Source organism: Lagenorhynchus albirostris, chromosome 9 (genome assembly GCF_949774975.1).
Source record: "Lagenorhynchus albirostris chromosome 9, mLagAlb1.1, whole genome shotgun sequence".
In the NCBI taxonomy this organism is placed as follows: domain Eukaryota; kingdom Metazoa; phylum Chordata; class Mammalia; order Artiodactyla; family Delphinidae; genus Lagenorhynchus; species Lagenorhynchus albirostris.
The window spans coordinates 104,097,320-104,121,006 of record NC_083103.1 but is presented as its reverse complement, the minus strand read 5'-3'; the positions used below and the strand labels follow the sequence as shown (position 1 = coordinate 104,121,006).

The window sequence follows — 23,687 nt, the reverse complement described above, 5'->3', positions numbered from 1 at the left end:
GTGGACTAGGCCAGAACCTCATGTTCTGATAGATTACTTTATTACTCCACAACTGTGGACTCCCTGTACAAGAAAAGGATGCTTGGTGTCAAGAGAATTTAGACCCCCAGGTTACAGGTTGGCCTCCCATTCTCTGGTTGTACTTGTATGAAGAAGGAGATATTGGAGATGACAGTAGCAAGAAAATGATACTAAAACAACTATATAGAGCGTAAAAAGCACTGAGACCTTGTCCTGCCTTTCAGGATCCATTTACCACTCATTGGTAAAGGGTGAATCCTTGCTCGTACTAGGTGTACCTGCAACCCTCGCTCACAGCATGCAGTGTATTTTAGTACTTCTAATGCTGTCTTAAAATGAACATTCTTTCAGGTTGGATGGAAAGGTGGTCCTCCTTATTGCTTAACACTTTCAACTTTAAATGTATTGCAATTCATCTGGACCTTTTGGTAAGATGACTAACTTCACACCTAGGGGAAAAATAAAAATGTGGGGACCATTTATAATACGTTAGAGTAATTATAAGGGATCTGGAAGGAATCCAATCTTAATATTACATTGTCAGTTGGGAGAGGGAGAAAAACTGCCTCAGTGATAGCTTTTCTTATCATTGTTCCTGTTTGGGAGTCTTATTAGCTATGAATTCAATGGGGAAAATATTTCCCTTCTTTTTACTGTACATTCCAGTTGTGCACATAAAACACTGCAGAAATCAGTATGTAGTTTAACAACTTCTTGTGACATACTAATACATTTTTAGAATAATTATGGCATGGTAGAATTTATCATTCCAGAACAGAAAGACCTACCTTCAGTTTCAAATGAAGTTAAGTAATTTATTTTATTGACATTTCTGGGTAAAAACTGGTTCTATAAATTAAGAAGTATAGTAGCTTCTTTATGGTAAAGATACCTTTTTGAAAAGTAAACAATTCTGTGAAGTAACTTTACTAATATGTAGACTTTGCACTTTATTATTGAGACCTCATTCATTTAGTTATCCCTGACAATTTAGGCACTAAGAGAACTTGAGAGTTACTTGGTAATTGTGTAGAAAATGAAAATGGACTCTATATCTTTGGTAACAGAGGTAATGCTGATGTTTTCAATAGAAAATATTGACTCTGTGTCACAATATAGAGATTTTTGAGTCCCAAAGTCCTACAATGTGATGCTTATAAAGATCCTAGTGTCCAGTCTGGAGAGACTTGCTAGGTAAAGCATATTAGACTTTCCCAAAGGTCCAGTTTAGTTTTTATAACTTAAATTTGGTCCTGTTGGTTCCTTTTTAATTTGAACCAGCAAGGTATTCCTCCCTCCCCTCAGGAATAACTTACTGATTAAAATGGAAAACTATCACTGAATGGAATGTTCATTTTATGCCAGTTATTTCAAGTTTTAAAATACACAGAAGAGAAAAAGGACTGCGGAAGGACCTCTGTTTCTTTCCCATCTAAGTTCTTTTTTTTCCCCTTTTGTTTTTTTGTCCCTATGTGGAATACGACTCTAAAACTGATTTGTATATTATCAACCAGAGATGCCCGTGTGGCAGTCAAGCCAAACAACATTGCTTTAAGATCAGGTATTCTGTATATTTATTCTAAGGTAATGGCTTTTTCAAAAGGACTTGGATTTGAAGAGATGGCAGATTATAAGCCATCTGAAGACCCAATTTGGAAAAAATGTCTGTAGCCAATGTTTATACTGTGGCCTCGCCTAAGACGCACTGGCACTGTAGACTTGGATCAGTGCAGTGTGAGCATTTTGGAGTAGGTTACATAGAGATTTTACATTTTTACTGTTTCATTTGTGCCCACATAAACAGATATTTCATCCTGTAAAATTCCTGTTATTCCGGAGAAACCTATTGTTTTGATCTTCTGGAATTGTTTTCTGATTTGGAATTATCCTTTCAAAAAACTCTTAAGATATGTAGGGCTAAAAAGCACTTCATGAGATGCTGAAGCTGACCCACAGGTTGAAAATGTTGACCCTATCCTGTTATTTAAATGTGAACATTTACTGTACATTCAGTGAGTTATAGTGTTAATAGTCTTGTGCTACTCAGCAGGTGTAAAAATTAATAAATATTTTTTTTAATAAACATCTTTCTGTTTGTATGTGTACAAGTTACAAGAGCTTCTGAGATCATTACTTTTTTAAAAAAAATAATACAACTTACATTGTTTTGACTCTTTGGTTCACTCTGGTGTGGTCAGAGACATAAGGTCAGGGAATTTATGGATGGTAATATGGAATGATGTTCCCCTCCCCTTTTACTTGGTGGTTTCTAATTCGAGACCCCTCCCAACAATCTAACAGGAACTAGGGGCAGGCACTCAGCCAGCTCGGGAAGAGCGATTGGCTTTATTTGGAAACCACTATTTGCCAACCAGGGAGGAACACCAGCTTGACTGACATGTTTCCATTTAGTGGAGAGAACTGAGGATGCTCTCTGCACGACAGGTTGGAAGTAGCTGTGAGAGAAGTTTGAATTGGTTCTAAGTAAAACCTAGTTTAATAAGAAGAAAGCGGCCTAGATTCTTAACGAGAGGAAGATTAATCGAGTTTGATTAAGAAAATGTGTTTCTTCGATGTGTGTACTGTCTTTCCGGACGTCGAGGGTCCAGGGACCGGAGAGAGATGGGAGAGAGAAGTGGGGCCACGCCCGGGTGGGTTGCAGGGCACAGGCTCTGTTTCGCGTTCTCCTCAACGAAACTCGAGAAATCGCAAAATGGGAACTAATAGTGCACACAGCTGTGGTACAAAGACAACGATGGAAAGTGCTCAGCCTAGTGCCTGGAGCAGGCTATGAGATATGCAAACGTTAGCTAGTAAAACGGCATTCACTCACTCATGGGCTCGGGAGCCTCAATTCGCGGCCAGGTGACTAGCGACACCACCCTCCGGAAGCTTCTAAGCCAGGTGAGACCAACGAGACGCCAGCAAACTGCATCCCAAGGCCCAGCCCCGCGAGCTCACGCCTCTCTAGGTTAGGCCCCGCGAGCCCCGCCCCTCCCCGCCCCCGGCACTTCCAGGCCCCGCCCCATGAAGCTCAGGCCCCGCCCCAAGCCCCGCCCCTTCCGCCGCCCGAGCCCGGAGCGTGCGCGCACCGAGACGCCTTGCGGGAGCGAGCGCGTCAGGGAACCCGCGGGCCGAGAAGCGCAGCGGGTTCGGAGACCAGCGCCCGCGGCGCGGGTAAGGCCGGGCCGGGGCGGTGAAAGGGTTAAAGTGTTGCCGGGGAGCGGAGGGAGGGAGCGAGCGAGAGTCTGGGCCTTCGAGGGTCGCTGCTCCTGTGGGCACGGGACAGGGGAGCGGGCGTGTCGGGAGGCGGGTGGCCCGGGTGGGTGGGGGTTAGAGTTAGGCACGGTGTTGGGGGAGGGGCTGTGGGCGCGGAGGTGCGGTTTAGCGGGGCGGGACCCGGGCCTCGGGCTTGTGAGAGGCCGGCTAGGGAGGGGTTTGCAGTTTGGAGCCGGCGGTTGCTCCGGAAGGAGTCTGGGGTTTGGCTTCTGAGTTGGGGAGGGTCCAGGAGGGAAGGTTATCCCAGGTGCAGAGGAAAGGCCGTTGGGAGAGGCCTATCCCGGTCTAGTAAAGACGGACCTCTTTGGTCCAGGACGCCGCAAGACTTAGAAGTCCTTGGCTTCCGGTTTTCAGCCCTTTGGAAGCTGCCTGCTTTTTGTATTTTGAGATCCTCTTCAGAATAGTAGCAGGGCACAGGTTGCCACTCGAATAGATTAAATTTAGCTACACGTTCACTAATTGAAGTGAATTGAAGTGAAGCTTATTGAAGAAACTAGCTTCACTAATTGAAGTGAAGCTCATTGAAGAAACTTGTGAGCAAGTTGTGAAATAGGTGATCCTCCTGAGAGTCAGGTAAAACACTGGCTTTGCAGCTCTTACCCTCTTCTGTGCCAGTTCTGGCTATAAAGAGGACTTTATTCTGAGCATCAGGTTGCATCTACACTTCTTTTCTTTTTAAAAGTTTTGTTAAATGCAAATGCCATGTGCTTTCTTACCTGCAGTCAGTTATTTAGGCACCAGGGGTGTTCAGGATGCGGTAGTTCATCATGTGCTGAAGGGTGATGGGACACAGTTGCTTGGTGACAACGCAGCTGCTTTGAACACTAATCTTTCCACTGTACCTTTACGTAGATCTGACATCTCTTCCAGATAACTTGAAATAATTAGTGCAAACGTGCTTATTTTAGTAGTAGTATTACAAGTCTACTCTTTATCATTTGAGAGTTTCAGGATGAGAAGTCATTACATGACTACGTGAAGTTATATAAAGGCATCCACCTGGAGGTTATTCATTGCAGGATTCCAGGATTGGAAATAACAGTAGAGAGGACCGGGTCCAGCTCTCCTTCATCTTATATAGATAAGGAAATTGACAGCCTGTGAGGTAAGATTTGCCCAGAGTCACTGAGATGAGGCTAGGAGTTTGGTGTTTTATCTGTTAAATCTGTTGTTGTTGTTTTTTTTCTCCTTTCTATTTGGTAGAAATCAGAGAGAGAGAATGGTTTTAGCAAATGTTTGTGGAGTGGTTGAATTCAGCCTCCCTGTGGCCCTGTTAACTGTGGCTTCAGCTGTGCACCTGATTCCAGCCATCAGCCTTATGAGATGCTCTCTGAAAAAGTTTTCCTATGTACTTTTCTAAAGGTAGCCAGCAGTGTTTATTTGTTGCAGGAAGGAGAAAAATAGCATTTCATCTACATGGTTATAAGTATCAGCTGGACCAACTAAAGTGGGTTGGCCGCTGACTTTGCTGGCTGTCCTGGTCAGGTGCTTGGATCCTACAGAGTTTATGCAGACTGATAAAGTCATATTAAGATGCTTGCTTTTCCTGATTTAAACTGAGAGTTTATCCAGGAGGTATTGTATGTAGTGTTAAGAACATGGGTTTGCAGTCATGCAGACTTGAGTTTCAGTCCTACCTCTGCGGTTGGGCAAGTTGCTTATCTATTTTGATCCTAGGTTTTAGTATCTGTGGAATAGATGTAATAACCCTATCTTGCACACTTACAAGAATTAAATCAGGTGTATGAAAGGCCTGGCACTTAACAGGCCCTCATTAAATAACTTAGTGTTACTGTCTGAATTTTACTGCTCTGTGGATTTTCAGTGAAATTTCTTTTGTGAAGGAACAACAGCTAAAAAAAAAAATAAATTATATTGGCGTGAGAGATTATTGGCCTGGGAAGTCTAAATTATGGACCGTGATCTAGTTATTTAGTCTTTGAGTCTCATTGTGCTCCTGTGTAAAATGGAGGTGTAAGAAATTCTATAAATTGGGGAGTCACTGTAGAAGTATTCTGAGTAATGAGAGACCTGCTGGCTAAGATCTGAAATTCAGATGAGGATGCAATGGTGGAAGGGAGGGAGAAGAGCTGTTTAGCTGTCGTTAGGGTGTATGGATAAGGCAGAATAGATTTGAGATTGAATATTTTCTGGGCCAGAATATTTTGTGAAAGAGCGTTAGTATCAACAGATCCCTGGGACTTCTGCCTTTCTGTCTCGAGGTCTGACTGCATTTATTTGTCTAGGCTACCCGTGAAACATAAGCAATGGATTCCTTGGACCATATGCTGACGGATCCCTTGGAGCTGGGTCCGTGTGGAGATGGCCACGGCACGCGGATCATGGAGGACTGCCTCCTGGGGGGCACTAGGGTTAGTCTGCCCGAGGACCTTCTGGAGGATGTGAGTAGTGACAGCGGCACCATCTTTTTCTTTCTAGCAGTTCCTCTCAGCCTTTTCCACACTCTGCAAGTTTTCAGTCTTTTGTGCTCCCTTCTTTCTGATTTTCTACATTGCAACCAGAGTGATCTTTTTTTATTTTTAAGTTTAAGTCTGTTTAATAGTGTGATTAAGGAAGAAAGTATAAGCTACATTCTGCATGTTTAGTAACATGTAACTCTATAATGACATAAGCCATATTTGACAAGATAATTTTCAGCAGTTAGCAAAAGTTTTATATTTAAGGGCAGAATTGTGTATATCTTTACATTAGAATGTTTACCCATGTTGTGAATCATGAAACAAAACGCAAACATATTATCTCTGTCCGTAAGGTAACCAACTTGCTAGTCAGTTAATAGTACCTTCCCTGGGATAGCATTAATAGTGTGCTTTTGACCACTTTTCACAGGCAGTCATCATGATTGTTATGGTGGCATTTATTTAGCGCTTATTATGTGCAAGGCACTAGGTATGCTGAAACGTGTTTATCATCTTGTTTATTTTGCCATAGTTCAAACATATGGACAGGCGTAGAGTATCGTATGGCGAACATCTGTGCATCATTCAGTTTGGGGAGATAATTTCATTTAGTTCTATTTGGTTCAGATTTTTCTTTCATAATGTGTCAAAAATTGTAGATAAAATTAAAGCCACCATTTTGCCCTTATTCCCTCTCCTACCCTAAGTAACAGGTACTGAACTTGGTGTATTATCTTTCCCATTCATGTTTTCTTTGCATGCTCTTTCAAGTAAACCTCTTCACGTCATTCATTCAGCCAGCAAACACTTGTTTTATTGAAATACCTACTTTATGCCAGAAACTGAGCTGCCAGGAATCAAGTGGTATGCAGAAACAGGTTTGCAGGGGGAGATCTTGGCCAGGGAGCCAGAGGAGCTTTGGTGCCTGCTTGCTGAGACGCCTGGCAGGTGGCTGATTTCTGGGTTCTCTCCTGCTTAAACCCTTCGGTGGCTCCCCATTGTCCTTAGGATAAGGTCACAAGTCCTTGACATGCTTATAGGTCCCTTATAGGACCTTATAGGTCCCTCTCTGCTGTCTGCTGCTTCCCTTTCCTTCCCTGTTGTTGAGCTAGCCAGACGTTGCCTGAACTCTTTTTTTATTTCATTTATTTATTTTTAAAAATATTTATTTGGCTGCATCGGGTCTTAGTGGTGGCACGCAGGACCTTTGTTTTAGCATGCAGGCTCTTTTGTTGTGGTGCACGGGCTCTAGAACGAGCAGGCTCAGTGGTTGCAGCACGTGGGCTTAGTTGTCTTGTAGCACGTGGGATCTTAGTTCCCCGACCAGGGACTGAACTTGAGCCCCGGCAGTGAAGTCCTAACCACTGGACCATCAGGGAATTCCCAACAGATCTCTCAAGTTTTTTTTTTTTTTTTTAAGTTTATTTATTTGTTTATTTTATTTTTGGCTGCGTTCGGTGTTTGTTGCTGTGCGTGGGCTTTCTCTAGCTGTGGCGAGCGGGAGCTGCTCTTCCTTATGGAGTGCGGGCTTCTCATTGCGGTGGCTTCTCTTGTTGTGGAGCATGGGCTCTAGGCACGCGGGCTCAGTAGTTGTGGCTTGCAGGCTCTAGAGTGCAGGCTCAGTAGTTGTGGCGTGCGGGCTTAGTTGCTCCGCAACATGTGGGATCTTCCCGGGCCAGGGCTCGAACCCGTGTCCCCTGCATTTTCAGGCGGACTCCTAAGCACTGTGCCACCAGGCCCAAAACTTGAGAGGCCCTGACCTCTCAAGTTTTGAGAATTGAGTAAAGATCAGAGGAATTTTTGTTTAAAAAATGTAAAAACTTGAGAGGCCCTGACCTCTCAAGTTTTGAGAATTGAGTAAAGATCAGAGGGATTTTTGTTTAAAAAATGTAAAAACTTGGATGACGGTGATTTTTGCACAACTTTGTGATTGTACTTAATGCCACTGAACCATACACTCAAAAATGGACAAAATGGTAGATTTTATGTTATGCATGTGTTATCCACTTATGCACAAAAACTTAAAAACTTCATTTTTTTTCTTGCTCACTTTTCCTCCTGCTTTTCCTGATTCTCCCAGCCTGAGATCTTCTTTGACGTAGTCAGCTTCTCAACGTGGCAGGAAGTACTGAGCGCCTCGCAGCGCGAGCACCTCCAGCAGTTTCTGCCCCGCTTTCCTGAGGACAGTACTGAGCAGCAGGATGAGCTCATCCTCGCCCTGTTCCGTGGGGAGAACTTCCGCTTCGGAAACCCTCTGCACATCGCCCAGAAGCTTTTCCGAGGTGTGTAGCTCAGCATTCTTGTTTTGAGAGGACTGGAGGGTGGGAACACACCCACTTCTGTGCGTACTCCTTTCTTCGTTTTATTCTATTTTTATGTATAGACACTGACTCCAAGTACTTTCATGCAACACTTTGCTGCCTAGGCCGTTCTTTTTTTTTTTTTTTAATAAAAATTTTTAACTTACATAGGAAACATATAAATCATAATTGTAATGCTCATTGATGTGTTATATGAACTCAGCTGTGTAACCACCACCCAGATCGAGAAGTAAAACATTATTAGCATCTTAGAGGCACCCTTTATGACTAGTCTTCAAAAATTATTAAAAACAGTTTACCATTTGGTTTATCACATGGATGTATGTGTGTGTGATGCACATACACGTATTTTTTCTGCAGAAAACCTGACACTTTACCACCAAGCACCTCAGCGTGTATGTATCTCTTAGCAAAGACATCCTTCCACATAATCACAGTCTTAAATTCACCCCCAAGAAACTTTACATTGAACAAGTAATAGCCTAGAATGTCCCATATTCAGATTTTCTCAGTTGTTCCCAATGTCAGTTGGCCTTTATTTATTTATTTATTTTTAACATCTTTATTGGAGTATAATTGCTTTACAATGGTGTGTTAGTTTCTGCTTTATAACAAAATGAATCAGTTATACATATACATATGTTCCCATATCTCCTCCCTCTTGCGTCTCCCTCCCACCTTCCCTATCCCACCCCTCCAGGTGGTCACAAAGCACCGAGCTGATCTCCCTGTGCTATGCGGCTGCTTCCCACTAGCTGTCTACCTTATGTTCGGTAGCGTATATATGTCCATGCCTCTCTCTCGCTTTGTCACAGCTCACCCTTCCCCCTCCCCATATCCTCAAGTCCGTTCTCTAGTAAGTCTGTGTCTTTATTCCTGTCTTACCCTTGGGTTCTTCATGACATTTTTTTTTTTCTTAAATTCCATATATATGTGTTAGCATACAGTATTTGTCTTTCTGTTTCTGACTTACTTCACTCTGTATGACAGACTCTAGGTCTATCCACCTCATTACAAATAGCTCAATTTCGTTTCTTTTTATGGCTGGGTAATATTCCATTGTATATATGTGTCACATCTTCATCCATTCATCCGACGATGGGCTCTTAGGTTGTTTCCATCTCCGGGCTATTGTAAATAGAGCTGCAATGAACATTTTGGTACATGACTCTTTGAATTATGGTTTTCTCAGGGTATATACCCAGTAGTGGGATTGCTGGGTCATATGGTAGTTCTATTTGTAGTTTTTTAAGGAACCTCTATACTGTTCTCCATAGTGGCTGTACCAATTCACATCCCCACCAGCAGTGCAAGAGTGTTCCCTTTTCTCCACACCCTCTCCAGCATTTATTGTTTCTAGATTTTTTGATGATGGCCGTTCTGACTGGTGTGAGATGATACCTCATTGTAGTTTTGATTTGCATTTCTCTAATGATTAATGATGTTGAGCATTCTTTCATGTGTTTGTTGGCAATCTGTATATCTTCTTTGGAGAAATGTCTGTTTAGGTCTTCTGCCCATTTTTGGATTGGGTTGTTTGTTTTTTTTGATATTGAGCTGCATGAGCTGTTGTAAATTTTGGAGATTAATCCTTTGTCAGTTGCTTCATTTGCAAATATTTTCTCCCATTCTGAGGGTTGTCTTTTCATCTTGTTTATGGTTTCATTTGCTGTGCAAAAGCTTTTAAGTTTCACTGGGTCCCATTTGTTTATTTTTGTTTTTATTTCAGTTTCTCTAGGAGGTGGGTCAGAAAGGATCTTGCTGTGATTTATGTCATAGAGTGTTCTGCCTATGTTTTCCTGTAAGAGTTTGATAGTGTCTGGCCTTACATTTAGGTCTTTAATCCATTTTGAGTTTATTTTTGTGTATGGTGTTAGGGAGTGTTCTAATTTCATACTTTTACATGTAGCTGTCCAGTTTTCCCAGCACCACTCAGTTGGCTTTTAAATAGTTGGCTTTTAAATCCAGGATCCACTCAAGATTCATGTGTTGTGTTGGGATCTTCTGTCTCTCAGCTCCCTGAATCTAGGGCCCTCTGCCTTTTTTTCCTTGTCTTTCAAAATACACTTGTGAAGAGCCCAGGACACTTGAATTGTAAAATGTCTTGCTTTCTGGGAAGTTGTCGTCTTGCTTCGTCATAATTAGTTTTGGGTTAAACATTTTGCCAAGAAAGAAGATGGGAAATGTCATTTCTTTCTCATGCCTCCACTCAGGGGATATGTGATGTCAGTCTTGGATTGTTGGTAGGGAGGCTTTTGATCACTTGGCTCTGTGGTATCTGCCAGAGCTACTGACTGTAAGGGCACCTTTTTCCCCCTGTAATTAAGAAGCAATCTGTAGGGTGATATTTAGGGACCATGTGATAATCTTATTTTCCAAAAGCATTTGTTTTACCCAGCGGTTTTAGCATCCACTGACCCTTGCCTGAACCGGTCATTACATTGGGGATTCCAGAATGGTTTGGGGCCACTCTTCAGTCACAGTTTGCTCTCTGTCCAGTGGAGAGGAGGAGAGGATGCTTCTTCCCTTCCCACTTTCTGGGGTGACTTTGCTTTGGCTGGAGGCCCTGAAAGATAGCACATCTTGAGTTTGTGAAACTGGACAGCTTGACAGCTGCAAAAAGACTGGAGGGAATAAGCTTATCATTTCAGACCGCATTATCTTAAGGTTTAAAATGAGCATTCCCTCCTTTGGTGGATCATTAAGGAGGGTTTCCCTTCTGGTTGGCCAGTGTTTTATGTCGCTGAAGCCAGGGTCTCAGGTGGGATAAGCTGGTAGGCCTGGTTGGTAGTAGAGGCCGTATCAGGGACTGTGTGTAACGCTGGCACGCTTCCTTCCAAAACAGTGTGATGGTCAGGTAAGGATGCAAACGAGGAATGCAGGACAGGAGTTCTGCGATGTCTGGTGTCACGTTTCAGGTCCCGCAGTGATGAGGACAGTTGCGTTACCACGGTTATTGTGGTTATGTGTCTTGACTGAGCTGGCATTGCTTTCAGTGTGCTTTTATTTTTGCTTATCTTTTCTGGTTCTGTTTTAAAAACTCACCTTTTCCATGAGTTCCAAGTGCTTGTCGAGCTGCCTTGACTTCTGTTTCCTCCAGGAAAGAGTTGTCATGAGCTTCAGCTTCCCACTTCCAGCCTCCCCCCAGCACACTGTAGTCGTTTTCCTCCTGACCTACTTTTGCTTGTCTCGGAGGAAGGATATTTTCCGTCTGTTTAAGATTAACCTCTGCTCTTGATCCTCTCATGTTTTACGTCCTCCAGGACCTCGTTTCTCAGTGAACCGTTCTACCATGTGTACTTACTCCACTCCTTTTTCAGCCTGTAGATGTGGTCATGGGTCTCACACTAAAAGAGTCCTTAACCATCTGTCCCCTTCATTGTCCTCTGTCATTTTCCCTTTTCTCCAAACTTCCTGAAAGGCATCCACAGGCGCCGTCCGCTGGTGGCTGTTCCCTATGCCTGCCAACACCTTCGACTTTCTAAACCTACAGGAAAGTTACAAGAGTTTATAGTTGACATCCGCATACTCCTTACCAGGTTCACCAACTATGAATATTTTGCCACATTTTTTTTCTTGTCAACATTGTACTTATTACCACTATTTTTATTTTTGCTGAACCACTTGAGAGTATTGCAGACCTAAGACTCCTGATTTTTCAGCATTCATCTTTGAAGAACAAGAACATTCTCTTAAGTAACCAGAACTGATCAAATTCAGAAATATAGAAAATACTGTATTTAATTTAAATTCTGTACTTAAATTCTGTGTTTCAGTATAAAATTTAACAGTGACATATTGTTATCTAATGTGTGGTCCGTATTCCTATTTTGCTAGTTGTTTCAGTGCTTGCTTCTTCCTCTGCTCCATTTCTTTTCAGTGAATGTGTAATTTGCAAACAGCACATGGCTTTTCTGTTCTCTCCTTAACCCGTCTGTAGCATTTGATGCCTTGATCTCCATCGTGAGACTCCCCCGCTTTGCAGCTGTGGCCCTCCCCGTCCTGGCTTTCTCCTGTGCCTCAGACGCCCTCCCTGCACCCCTCTCTCTGCTGAGCCCTCATCCGCTCGCTATTCCTGCCTCTGCTCCTGCCGTTAGGCCCCCTCTCCCTCCCCGCCTGCCTGCTCTCACCCACCAGCTCTTCTCTGGGGGCTCTCGCCAGGGCTGCTCTAGCCACCATCTCCACACAGCCACCAGCGTGAGCATCTCAAAACTTTGCTTTTCAGAGTGTTTACCAATTGCCTTCACTTGGAATAAAATTCACAGCCTACCAGGCTCTGTTGCCCCCGGTTTACCGACTTCTCCTGGTGCTGCAGTCTCTCTTGCCGCTGCTCTCTGGCCCAGCGCCGCCAATAGAAATGTTACGTGAGCCACACGTTCAATTAAAAAATTTCCAGTACCGGGGCTTCCCTGGTGGCGCAGTGGTTGAGAGTCCACCTGCCGAAGCAGGGGATGCGGGTTCGTGCCCGGTCGGGGAGGATCCCACATGCTGCGGAGCGGCTGGGCCCGTGAGCCATGGCTGCTGAGCCTGCGCGTCCGGAGCCTGTGCTCCGCAATGGGAGAGGCCACAGCAGTGAGAGGCCCGTGTACCTTAGGAAAAAAAAAAAAATTTCCAGTACCCACATTAAGAATAGTAAAAGCGGGCTTCCCTGGTGGCGCAGTGGTTGAGAGTCCGCCTGCCGATGCAGGGGACACAGGTTCGTGCCCCGGTCCGGGAAGATCCCACATGCCGCGGAGCGGCTGGGCCCGTGAGCCATGGCCGCTGAGCCTGCGCGTCCGGAGCCTGTGCTCCGCAACGGGAGAGGCCACAACAGTGAGAGGCCCGCGTACCGCAAAAAAAAACCAAAACCAAAAACAAACAAACAAACAAAAGAATAGTAAAAGCAGTTTAATTTTAATAATATATTTTCTTTAAGTTGATGTACTCAAAATGTTATTTATTTTTTAAAATAAATTTATTTTTGGCTGCATTGGGTCTTCATTGCTGCACATGGGCTTTCTCTAGTTGCAGCGAGCAGGGGCTACTCTTCGTTGCAGTGCATGGGCTTCTCATTGTGGTGGCTTGTCTTGTGGCAGAGCATGGGCTCTAGGCACGTGGGCTTCAGTAGTTGTGGCACGAGGGCTCAGTAGTTGTGGCTCACGGGCTCTAGTGCGCAGGCTCAGTAGCGTGGTGCACAGGCTTAGCTGCTCCGCGGCATGTGGGATCTTCCCGGATCAGGGCTTGAACCCATGTCCCCTGCACTGGCAGGCGGATTCTTAACCACTGCGCCACCAGGAAGTCCCTTGAATTTTTTTTTTTTTTTTTTTTTTTTTTTTTTGCGTTACGCGGGCCTCTCACCGCTGTGGCCTCTCCCACTGCAGAGCATAGGCTCCGGACGGTCAGGCCCAGCGTCCATGGCCCACGGGCCCAGCCGCTCTGCGGCACGTGGGATCCCCCCGGACTGGGGCACGAACCCGTGTCCCCTGCATCGGCAGGCGGACCTCAACCACTGCGCCACCAGGGAAGCCCTCAAAATGTTATTTTAATAGAGCATTTGGCTATCTTGGTGAGGGAAACTAAAGACTGAAGGAAGGTAACTTTGGAGAAGTACAGAGGCAAAGAAGTAGAATTTTCATCCAATTTCTATATATCAGCATCAGTAGCATTGAACTCTTGCCTCTTTTCTTGAAGGTCAAATTCCTTATTTCTCTGCAACAGGCAGCGTAATGCGGTGGCTAGGAGCGGCTCTGGAGCTGGACTGCCTGGGTTCAGACCCGATTTCCCCTTTTATTAGCTGTGTAACCTTGCGCAAGGTATTTAGTTTCTCCATGCTTCGGGCTCTTCAGTAAGATGAGGATGCAGTAGTACCTTCTTGGTGGGGTGGTTGTGAAGATGAAGTGAGTTAATATATGCACGGCCCTCCTTATATGGTGACAGTTCCATGTCAGGTCCTGTTCTAAGTGTTTGCTGTTATTCGTTACCTCGGAATATCATTAAAGTGGTTGGAATTAAAAAAAAAAAAAAAAGAAACGCCGTGTACTTACTTCAATGCCTCATTTTAGCCTTCTGAGGTTAGCTTTTCCATCTTTCCCCTTAGTTCACTTTGTAGCAGCCTGCTCAAATCTAATATTCCAAAACGGACCTCTGTCATCGCGGCTCCCACAACGGTACGAGTTGCTCGTGTCCAGTGATCTAGGTACCATGCTCGCCTTCCTGCCCCAGCATCCAAACGAACAGCAGGTCTAATCTTTCTCCCTCGAAATATATCTGAAGTCTTTCTACTGCCGTTCACATAACCACTGCTCACTCATCAGCTAATATGTGCCAGCCATTCTTCAAGGTTCTGGAGATACAGTCATGACCTTACATTCTACTAGGGGAAAACAAGGTAATAGACAAGCAAGTGTTTGTTGGTATCACGCACTATAAAGAGTGAGGAAGGGTAATGGGACTGGAAGTGACAGGAAGGATCTGGTTCAGAGGTGGTAGTTGGGCAGGGCTTCTCTGTGGAGGTGCATTGGACAGAGACTCAATGAAGGTGCGACGAGCAAGCCGTGAAGTACTGGGTGTTAGTAGGAAGCCTTGCAGGCAGAGGGGACTTGAAGGACAAAGCCTTTGTGAAAAGGCAGAGGGGACTTGAAGGACAAAGCCTTTGTGAAAAGGCAGAGGGGACTTGAAGGACAAAGGCTTTGCGAAAAGTACGGTACTTCAGCAAACAGCGTGGGCTGCGGCGGAGTGAGCAAAAGGGAGCCTGGTGGAGGATGAGGCCGAGATACGTGGGACCCACAAGGAAGGGCCCTGGGCCCCCTGGCCCCTTGGCTCTACCCTGGGTATGGAGGGAGAGGTCCGACCGGGCCACTGTCGTCCCTCTCCTCAATCACTGCAGTGGTTTTCTTCTTCCTCTTTTGCTCTCGGCCGTGTTATTCTTCTGCTTTAAACCCTTCAGCTGATTTCCACTACACTCAGGATAAGGTCCAGACTGTGCTGTGGTTTCTGTGTGGTGTGACGTCTGCCCAGTTTCACAGGTCATCTCGGCCCCTCCTCAGCTAAGTCCCTCTGCTTTCCTCACACCAACATTTCTTCAGGGGTTGGAGTGGGCACATTCTTCCTTGCTTCAGGGCCTGCCTTAGCACATGCTGTTCCTTCTGCCTTTTCCCTATTTTTATTTTAAAAATTCCTACTTGCTTAATTTTCCTCCCAATAAATTTTTTAAACATATAGAAAAGTTGATAACCAATACGTATGATGCACATCCGTAAAACTTACCTGTGTTTATCAGTTGTCAGCGTCTTCCCACAGTTGCTGTGATCGGGCCTCATTTCATGTCGCCTTCCTTAGGGGCTCTTTTCCTGATGTCACTCTTCGCTCTCTTTGGTTGTTTTAGGTTGGTTTCCTGGCAGCACGTCAGAGAGTCGAGTACTGGCTTACACGCTTTCTGTCTCTCCCCTTGGACCGTAGGCTCCCCTTTCCCCACTATCCTCCCATCAGTGCAAAGCTGGCCGCCTCTCCAGCCCTCGCTGATGGGTGGCTGACAGATATGCATGGCTGTGCCTGTTCTTTGCAGACGGACACTTCAACCCCGAGGTGGTCAAGTATAGGCAGCTGTGCTTCCGGTCGCAGTACAAGCGCTACCTCAGCTCCCAGCAGCAGTACTTCCACCGGCTGCTGAAGCAGATCCTGGCCTCGCGGAGCGTAAGTGCCCCTGGGAGCTGCGTGGGACTCACACCTGGTGACCCAAAGGGGCGGATCAGGGGCAAGAACAAAAGATACCACTGAGGAAGGAAGCTGCCCATCAAGCCCCGACACGACCAAGTGCATCCTTCCTACTCATGATACGTTTTAAGATGCATCCTGATTTCAGATACGTTAGAACAGGAACAAAAGAAGGATACATCTTAAAATTGATGAAATATTGTAGCTTCTGTATTTACCCAGAAAAAGAGGCAGCTTTCAGATCCATGGTGGGTCGTGCAGGAGAAGCAGCTTGCACTCAGGTTCACGTTCGGGTGCCTGATGGCTGCCAGGCTCAGCGGCTCTGGGTCTGGACCAGCCTTGGGATGCCTTGGGGCAGAGTAGTTCTGGCTCTTAGTGGTTCTTTAAGCTTCGGTTTGGAGATACTTCGGGGTCTGGTGTAAGTGTTCATTCTCGATGGAGCAGCACAGCACTCAGATTGGGGATTTTCCATCACAATCAGCACAGGCCCCTTTTATTTGGAAGGAGGGAACTGAGCTTGCTAACAAAGAAGAGAAGAAAGCGTAGACTCGGGGAGCGTGTCAGGACAAGCTGTGGCTGAGGCCGTGCCCCCATCCCATCCGATCTCTCCCAGGATCTCCTGGAGATGGCCCGGCGAAGCGGTCCCACCCTCCCCTCCCGGCAGAAGCGCCCCTCACCATCCCGCACCCCCGAGGAGCGGGAGTGGCGCACCCAGCAGCGCTACCTGAAGGTCCTGCGGGAAGTGAAGGAGGAGTGTGGGGACTCGGCCCTGTCATCGGACGAGGAGGGTATGTGTCCTCCGTGCCCCGCACCATCTGTATCTCATCGGTCTGCACCTGCAGCTGCTTCTCTGGTTGGAGGCCGTGGTAGCCATTTCCCCGTGAGGAAGCCATCCCTGTGGTTTTTCTGGGCGCGTGGTGACGCTCAGAGCCGTTGGGTGGCTGTGACTGCACACCTCGCCACCCTTGACGCTCAGGCACACGCGGGGCCCTCCCGGCAGGTGCTCTGGTCCAGTCGGCTGCTCGAGAGAACCACTGTCCCCGCAGGAGAGTAATAGTGACTGTGACCTCTGCAGTGTGACCCGCCACTGTTGAAGTCTCTCCTCCCGGAAGAGCCGTTGCGCTGACTCAAGTCTGCAGTCCGTCTGGGGAAGGGTCAGGAAGCAGTGGTGGAGCCTGGCCTCCCTCTTGTTGGCTTAGCCTTCTTGAGCCCAGAGAGCCACTTACCCTGTCTCCCCTGCTGGAGTCCACAGGCAGGTTGGATTTACAAGAAAACTTTTCTTTTGCAGATCTCAGCTCGTGGCTCCCGAGCTCTCCAGCGCGCTCTCCTAGCCCTGCAGTGCCCCTCAGGGTGGTGCCCACGCTTTCCACCACGGACATGAAGACTGCAGGTGAGTGGGGCTCGGCGTGGATCTGAGGACTGCCTCGGGGTGGGAGACTGGGTTCTGCCTGCCAGGAAAGCAGAGCGGTGTTCCTTAGAATGAGGAGACCTGGGGAAGCTTTCGTGTAGCTCCACGTCTCCGCAGGTAGGTAGGCCAGCTGGCCTTCTGTCCTTTGTTTTGAAAGTTTCTCTTAGGAGCTGACCAGCTGGCGTTTTGGCCTCAAGAAAGCAGAATCTTAAAATAACAGTATCAGGATTTCCCTGGCGGTCCAGTGGTTAAGACTCCACGCTTCCACTGCAGGGTCTCGGGTTCGGTCCCTGGTTGGGGAACTAAGATCCCACATGCTGCCCAGCACAGCCCCCAAACAAACAAAAACAACAACCAAAAAAACCCCCCAAAATAATACTAAGGGATAATTCAATAATAGAAAAGGGGTAACCAGAGGCACAGCAGTTTCTTGGCATGTCTGTGAAATTAGAGACTATTTTTAGTTGGGATAGGAGTCAAAGAAGAATGTTCAGAAACTTCTAGGTGTTTTAGGAGCAGCTGAGTACCGAGGTCGTTATTGACGAGTGTACAGAAAAGCTGCAGAGTTGAGCCTGTGACTGTTTCAAGATTGTTGGTACTTGAAGTACACAGGTCAGGAGGGAAGCTCAGAAAATATCTTACTTTCAAACATTACCAGTGACCAGAAAGATGTGAATTTGAGCATTGTGGAAGTGAATGACCGTCCATGTGGTTTGGTTCCTTTTCTCTCAGATAAAATAGAACTGGGGGACAGTGACCTGAAAATAATGCTGAAGAAGCACCATGAGAAGCGGAAACACCAACCAGTAAGATCGGAGGGGGTGGTCAGTAGGTTTTCAGTCTGATTCCCCGGATCAGCTATCCTGGGATGATAAGGGGAGTCACTACGTTATTAGTCCCCTTTCCTTATCCTGTTAGGGGACAGGAGCAGCATGGGAGGCCCAGTGACACTGAAGATGTGTGGAGAAGACAGATGCTTTGACTTTGTAAGGCACGCTTACCGCCGTGTCTGATCCAGTCTTTAGGACGACACTGCTGTGTGAATCCTTTCGTCCGTTTAGCAGGGCTTGGAGAGGCCAGGGAGCTTGTCTGACGCCCAGCGGCCAGTAAGTGGCAGAGCCAAGCGTCAGAGCCTGTGCTTTTCCCAGGTTTTACGTTTCTGTTCCTTCGCTCCACCAAATGGAGGTAACGCTGAGCCAGAGATCATGGTGGAGGAAGGAAAGTCAGTTCATCAAGGCAGAGTGGTGAGCTGGGAAGAGTCTTATGTTGGGGTTAGAACCGAGTTCTGTCTCTCTCTTTTCCACTTACTGTGATGTCGGGCAAATCCCTTAACTTCTCTGAATCCCGTTTTCAGTCTTTGTAAAATACCACTTAGCAAGACTGTTTGAAGAGCATATAAGATAAGGAACGCAAAAGAGCTTTATAAACTAAATGCCACACATGAAGGATTGGAACTCAGTTCTCCCCTGCCCCATTATGAAGAGCAATAGTTTTTATCTCTGTACGTTTTAAATTCAACACAATTTCCTCAAGTACACGTAACATCTAGTTTTATCTGTAAATTGGGAAAATCAGCAGTTTTAGCTCCTCTTTTGGACCTCCATAACAAATCTCTGAATATCACGTCTAGGATCACCCAGACCTTTTGACGGGGGACCTGACTCTCAATGACATCATGACTCGAGTAAATGCCGGCAGGAAGGGCTCTCTAGCAGGTAAGTGACGTCCTCTGTAGGTGGCCGTTGACTGTGGTGTTAGATTACACAGGCCTCTCTATGTATTGCAAAAGGAAAGGAAACCACAGCATCCTTCTTGCTGATAGCCTTTATGTCGTTATTGCCTCTTATGGATTTGTAGGTGGAGAGTGAATATAAAATCAGTACAATGGATCATTGACTCTTTAAAGCACTCATTAGTTTGTTTTAAAAAAAAAATCAAACGAAACTATATGCCTTATTACTGAGACTTTTCTTTCTTTTGCTGGTGGGCCTTGGGAAAATAATATACAGATAAGACTCCTCATTTCCTGATGTAGAAAATGCAGTTCTATGACTTGAGTTACTTTTTTTCCCCAGCATTATATGACTTGGCTGTCCTTAAAAAAAAGGTTAAGGAAAAAGAGGAAAGGAAGAAGAAGAAAATAAAACTGATCAAATCAGAGGCAGAGGATCTGGCGGAACCCCTAAGCGGTACTGAAGGTCTCCCACCCCTCTCACAGGCACCGTCTCCACTGGCCATACCCGCTATCAAGGAGGAGTAAGTGAGCAGCGGGGGTCATGGCTCAGGGCTGTCCCCAGAGCTGGTGCTTCTTGAGAGCCCTAGGTCCCAGGGGCCCTGCTGGGGAACGTGTATGGTGTGGGCTTTCACTGAGCTTTTTTATGACGGCTGGGAGGCGTGGAGGACCTAAAGCAACCTAGGCATGTGTTCTTGGTTGTTTCGGTGGTTCTTTTTTTTTTTTAATTTATTTATTTTTGACTGCATTAGGTCTTTGTTGCTGCGCGTGGGCTTTCTCTAGTTGCGGCGACCGGGGGCTACTCTTCCTTGCAGTGCGCGGGCTTCTCATTGCAGTGGCTTCTCTTGTTGTGCAGCATGGGCTCTAAGTGCACAGGCTTCAGTAGTTGTGGCGCACGGGCTCAGTAGTTATGGCTCGCGGGCTCTAGAGCGCAGGCTCAGTAGCTGTGGCGCACGGGCTTAGTTGCTCCACGGCATGTGGGATCTTCCAGGACCAGGGCTTGAACCCGTGTCCCCTGCATTGGCAGGCGGATTCTTAAACCACTAGGCCACCAGGGAAGCCCTTTTCGGTGGTTCTTATATTTTTCTTCCCTCATTAGGCCTCTCGAAGACCTCAAGCCTTGCCTTGGAATCAATGAAATATCTTCCAGCTTCTTCTCTCTTCTCTTGGAGATCTTGTTGCTGGAGGGGCAGGCTAGCCTTCCTATGGTAAGAATTTTGGAAAAGCCAAGTGTGTAGCAGTTTCAGGTTGTAGAAATCTTCAGCTCTGGGTTGCCCGCGAAGACCCACAGCTGCCTTGCTTTGTGGCCTGAGCAGACTGGACAGGCATAGCCAGTTTGTTCTGCCACAGCCTTGGGATCGCTGGCGTGGAATAGAAACCTAACCGGGTTCTGCCTTACTCTCCCTCAGCTAGAGGAGCGAGTTTTGGACTGGCAGTCATCTCCAGCCAGCTCCCTCAATAGCTGGTTCTCTGCGGCCCCCAACTGGGCAGAGTTGGTGTTACCAGCCCTGCAGTATCTTGCTGGAGAAAGCCGTGGTAAGGTACTTTGTGCTGTAGGGCCCGGTATTTACCCCGCTTTGTCTAATTCTCGTAGTAGACTGCAGCTTTACTGGCTACATCCGTTGTGGCTTTGCATGATGCGATGCCATGCCTTGGAGGTCTCTGCTGTCCTGATGCACCATTAACATACAGAAGTTATCTCGGAGCTCAGGGGTGGCAGTTATTCTGAGTTTAGTAATCTCTCTGACCTGTGTGGCTTGTTCATGGGATCCATTTCTTGCAGCTGTACCTTCCAGCTTCTCTCCATTTGTTGGCTTCAAAGAGAAAACCCAGCAGTGGAAGTTGCTTGGTGAGTAATGCACGTCACCTACCTGTCATAGTAGGTTCTCTTTCTCTTGTTTTCTCCCCGAGCTTCTCGTGCCTTCCAGTCAGTGTGTGCCAGGAGAATGTTGAAAAAGGCAATATTAAACCTTATTTTGCTCAAGTAAAAGAGTCCTTCTAGAAATTCTCAGGGTCTGAGTTCACCCCCGTTGGAGTTGGCTGCGGTGGCATTTGCCCTTCAGTTCCGCTGCACTCTGGGGCTGGCTGAATTAAAATCTCTGGGATGTTTTACAAGAGCACCTTCATTTATGTCAACCATACCTGTGGTTTTAGGTTAATTTCTAGTAATATGATTGTTTTTCTTTCCTAAAATGGATTTTGCTATTGAGGATAACGTGTTGGGCAGCCCTCAGTAAGCTACTTCTAAAGAACAGGTTCTTTTTCTTATAAATTTGTGAAGTTCCACTTACTGTGTAAGTTGTAGTAACGTGTACCTGAAATAACTTGGTGATGAGAGGAAGATTCAGTGTTGATTTCCTGTGGAAATGGGCAAACCTTTCTCCACTCTGTCCAGTGGTCTATGAAGAGAAACATGGAGAGAAGGTTGTGGAAGTAGTGGATGCGTTCATTGCTTGCAACATGGATTAACCTTCTAGGTGTCAGGCACTGTTAGGTGCCGGGGGTGAGGTAGTGGTTTGTGAGGTAGACAGCGTGCTCCCCTCGTGGAATTTGTTTGGGGAACAAATACTCATTCGAATGAAGTGACAAACTTAGCCATTCTGTAAGGGAAAAGTGCCGGTAGGGGTGGGCGTTTGTAAGGAGGCATGGGTGTGGCATGCGGGTGGAGTCCAGGAGGGCCTTCCTGGGGAAGGTCATTTGAGCAGCGGTCTTAACAACGACTAGGGATGAGCCAGGCAGGCGGAGGGAGGCGGCTCCCCATGGGGGGAGCCGTGTGGGTCAGTGACTCAGGGATGGTTCCCGCGGAGATCACACAGGCCTGCTCATAGAGGATGTTGCACCTGGGTAGAGAGGATGCATGAATTTGGGAGCTTTAGGTGGTAAAAGCCGGAGGATGTGGTTGTGGGTTGGGTGTGGCGAGTGAAGGAAGAGGGCAGTCAGGTGTCACTTCTGCTAGATTTGTACCTGGCGGATGGGGGTCCGCCATCGACGTAGGCAGCTGGGGAGGACGTCCAGGCCTGGGTGAGGGTGAGGCGCGTGAGTGTAGTTGTGCACATGCTGCCTTGAGCTGCCTTTGGGGTGTTGAAATGGACATGTTACGTAGGCAGTGGGTTTAGAGTCCAGACCCACAGTCAGGGTAGAAAGCTGTGGGCACATGTGCAGTAAGCGAAGTCAAAGGCATGGGGAGAATGAGGAGGAAAGAGGGCCTGGGGCTAAGCCTTGATAAGCTCCGAGGTGGCAGAGGCTGAGTGGGGACACGGGAGAGGCAGTGACCGCAGAGTCAGGCGGAAGCTGTGAGGTCCGAGAGTCAGGAGGTGGGGAGTGGTCATTAACCTTCATTGTTCCTAAGGTTCAGGAAGGTCAAGACTGGATTTGTGGACATGAAAGAAATGATGGCTCCCTTGGAGGAGTGATTCCTTAGTGGGGTGATGCCGGTTGCGGGCAGAGGTGAGCTGAGGCCGCTCGTGAGGCTGGCTGCAGTTCTTCCCGCCTGTCCGGCTGGTGGCGGAGGATCGGCCGGGGGAGGCTGCCCTAATAGGACCAGGTAATAAGTGTCTCAGGCCTGTGGGGCAGATGCTTTCTGCTGTGGCTACTCAACTCTGCCCTGTGCACAGCAGCCAGAGACAGGGTGTAAACAAATGACCACAAAACTGTGTTTCCAGAAGTGGTTTGCTGACCTTCACGTACACCGCAGAGGTCTGCACGTGCTACCGATCAGGCCCCCTTTCCTGCAGGCAGGAAAACGTTTCCCAGTCCCCCTGGTTAAAGGGACAGTGAGTGTGGACAGCGCTTTCTAGAGGTTTGGTGGCGGAGGGGAGCAGAGGAAGCGGGGCTCGTGGCCAGGAGAGGACTTAAGTGTCGGTGGAGAGGGACAGGAGAGGAGGGGACACCTGTCATAGGGTGAATTCCTGGGGGCAGGGGCCGGCCTCAGGTGGCAGGAGGCAGCACATCTGTCCGGGTGGAGGAGGAGCCGTGGCTGCTGGGTCGCGCCGTGGGGAGTTGAGGGGATGGGTCTGTGGCCTTCCTGTGGGAGGTGGGAGGCCTGCTGTGCGCGGGAAGGGTGGTGGAGAAGGGGGGGCAGTTGCTGTCCAGCGGGCAGGGAGGCCGGCTAGTGCGGGGCTCGCGGGCAGATTGAGGGCCAGTGACGGTGGCTGTCCGCTCATTGATAGAGGTGTTCTCTGCCTGTCTCTGGGCCTTGTCTCCGGCAGCCGGCAGCTGCCCGAGTGGAGAGTATGGCTGGTTTAGGACGTGAGCTTTGCTCGACGGAAGTGATGCAGAGATGGAAGGGACAGGTGTTAGGTATTGCTGTGTTGCTCGGCTTGTCGTTGAAGTGACGGGCGTGGGCCCTCGCCGAGTGGGGGAAGTGTGAAGGGAGGGGCTGAGGGGGCCGGAAAGTGGGATGTCTGGACCAGCAGTGCGGTGGAGTCCAGGTAACGTTTTGGTGGGCGAGGGTAGACAGCGGGGAGGGGAGGGGAGGGGAGGGGAGGCAGCTGCGGCCAGAGAGCAGGATGCGGGGTTAGTTGAAGGTTCCCAGTCCTGGCCGTGTGCTGCCGCCAGTTGGGAAGCTTTTTAAAAACGCTGGTACCTGGGCCTTACCCACAGGGGTTCTGATTGATTGGTTGAGTGGGGCCCAAGCCTTGGCATTTTTAAAAGTTTCCAGGTGATTCTTAGGTGTAGCCAGGGTTGAGAAACTGGATTAGGCATTTTGAAGAGTCCCGTTTGGGGGAATGACAAGGTCCAGTTGTGATAGTGGGAATGAGAGGCTGGAGTCGGGGGAGGAGGCCCTGAGGTCACGCGACTGAGGAGTTAGGGTG

General features: G+C 47.5%; 1 protein-coding gene across 3 annotated transcripts in view; it reads left to right on the top strand.

Annotated features, from left to right (window-relative positions):
• Positions 1-3,112: 3,112 nt before the first annotated feature.
• The window catches only part of NFRKB (nuclear factor related to kappaB binding protein), a 36,736-nt gene continuing 16,161 nt past the window's right edge, over positions 3,113-23,687 (top strand). For 2 of the 3 annotated variants that reach the window (XM_060160768.1, XM_060160766.1), the window contains exons 1-12: positions 3,113-3,198; positions 5,547-5,702; positions 7,801-8,002; positions 15,585-15,712; positions 16,347-16,521; positions 17,022-17,123; positions 17,874-17,947; positions 18,772-18,856; positions 19,217-19,397; positions 19,973-20,081; positions 20,283-20,409; positions 20,657-20,722. In XM_060160768.1, the coding sequence (XP_060016751.1) occupies positions 5,568-5,702; positions 7,801-8,002; positions 15,585-15,712; positions 16,347-16,521; positions 17,022-17,123; positions 17,874-17,947; positions 18,772-18,856; positions 19,217-19,397; positions 19,973-20,081; positions 20,283-20,409; positions 20,657-20,722 (1,384 nt within the window). In that variant the 5' untranslated portion in view covers positions 3,113-3,198; positions 5,547-5,567. Of the gene's footprint in view, positions 3,199-3,761; positions 3,874-5,546; positions 5,703-7,800; positions 8,003-15,584; positions 15,713-16,346; positions 16,522-17,021; positions 17,124-17,873; positions 17,948-18,771; positions 18,857-19,216; positions 19,398-19,972; positions 20,082-20,282; positions 20,410-20,656; positions 20,723-23,687 lie in introns of those variants that run through there. The other variant, XM_060160767.1, reaches the window with a different exon arrangement.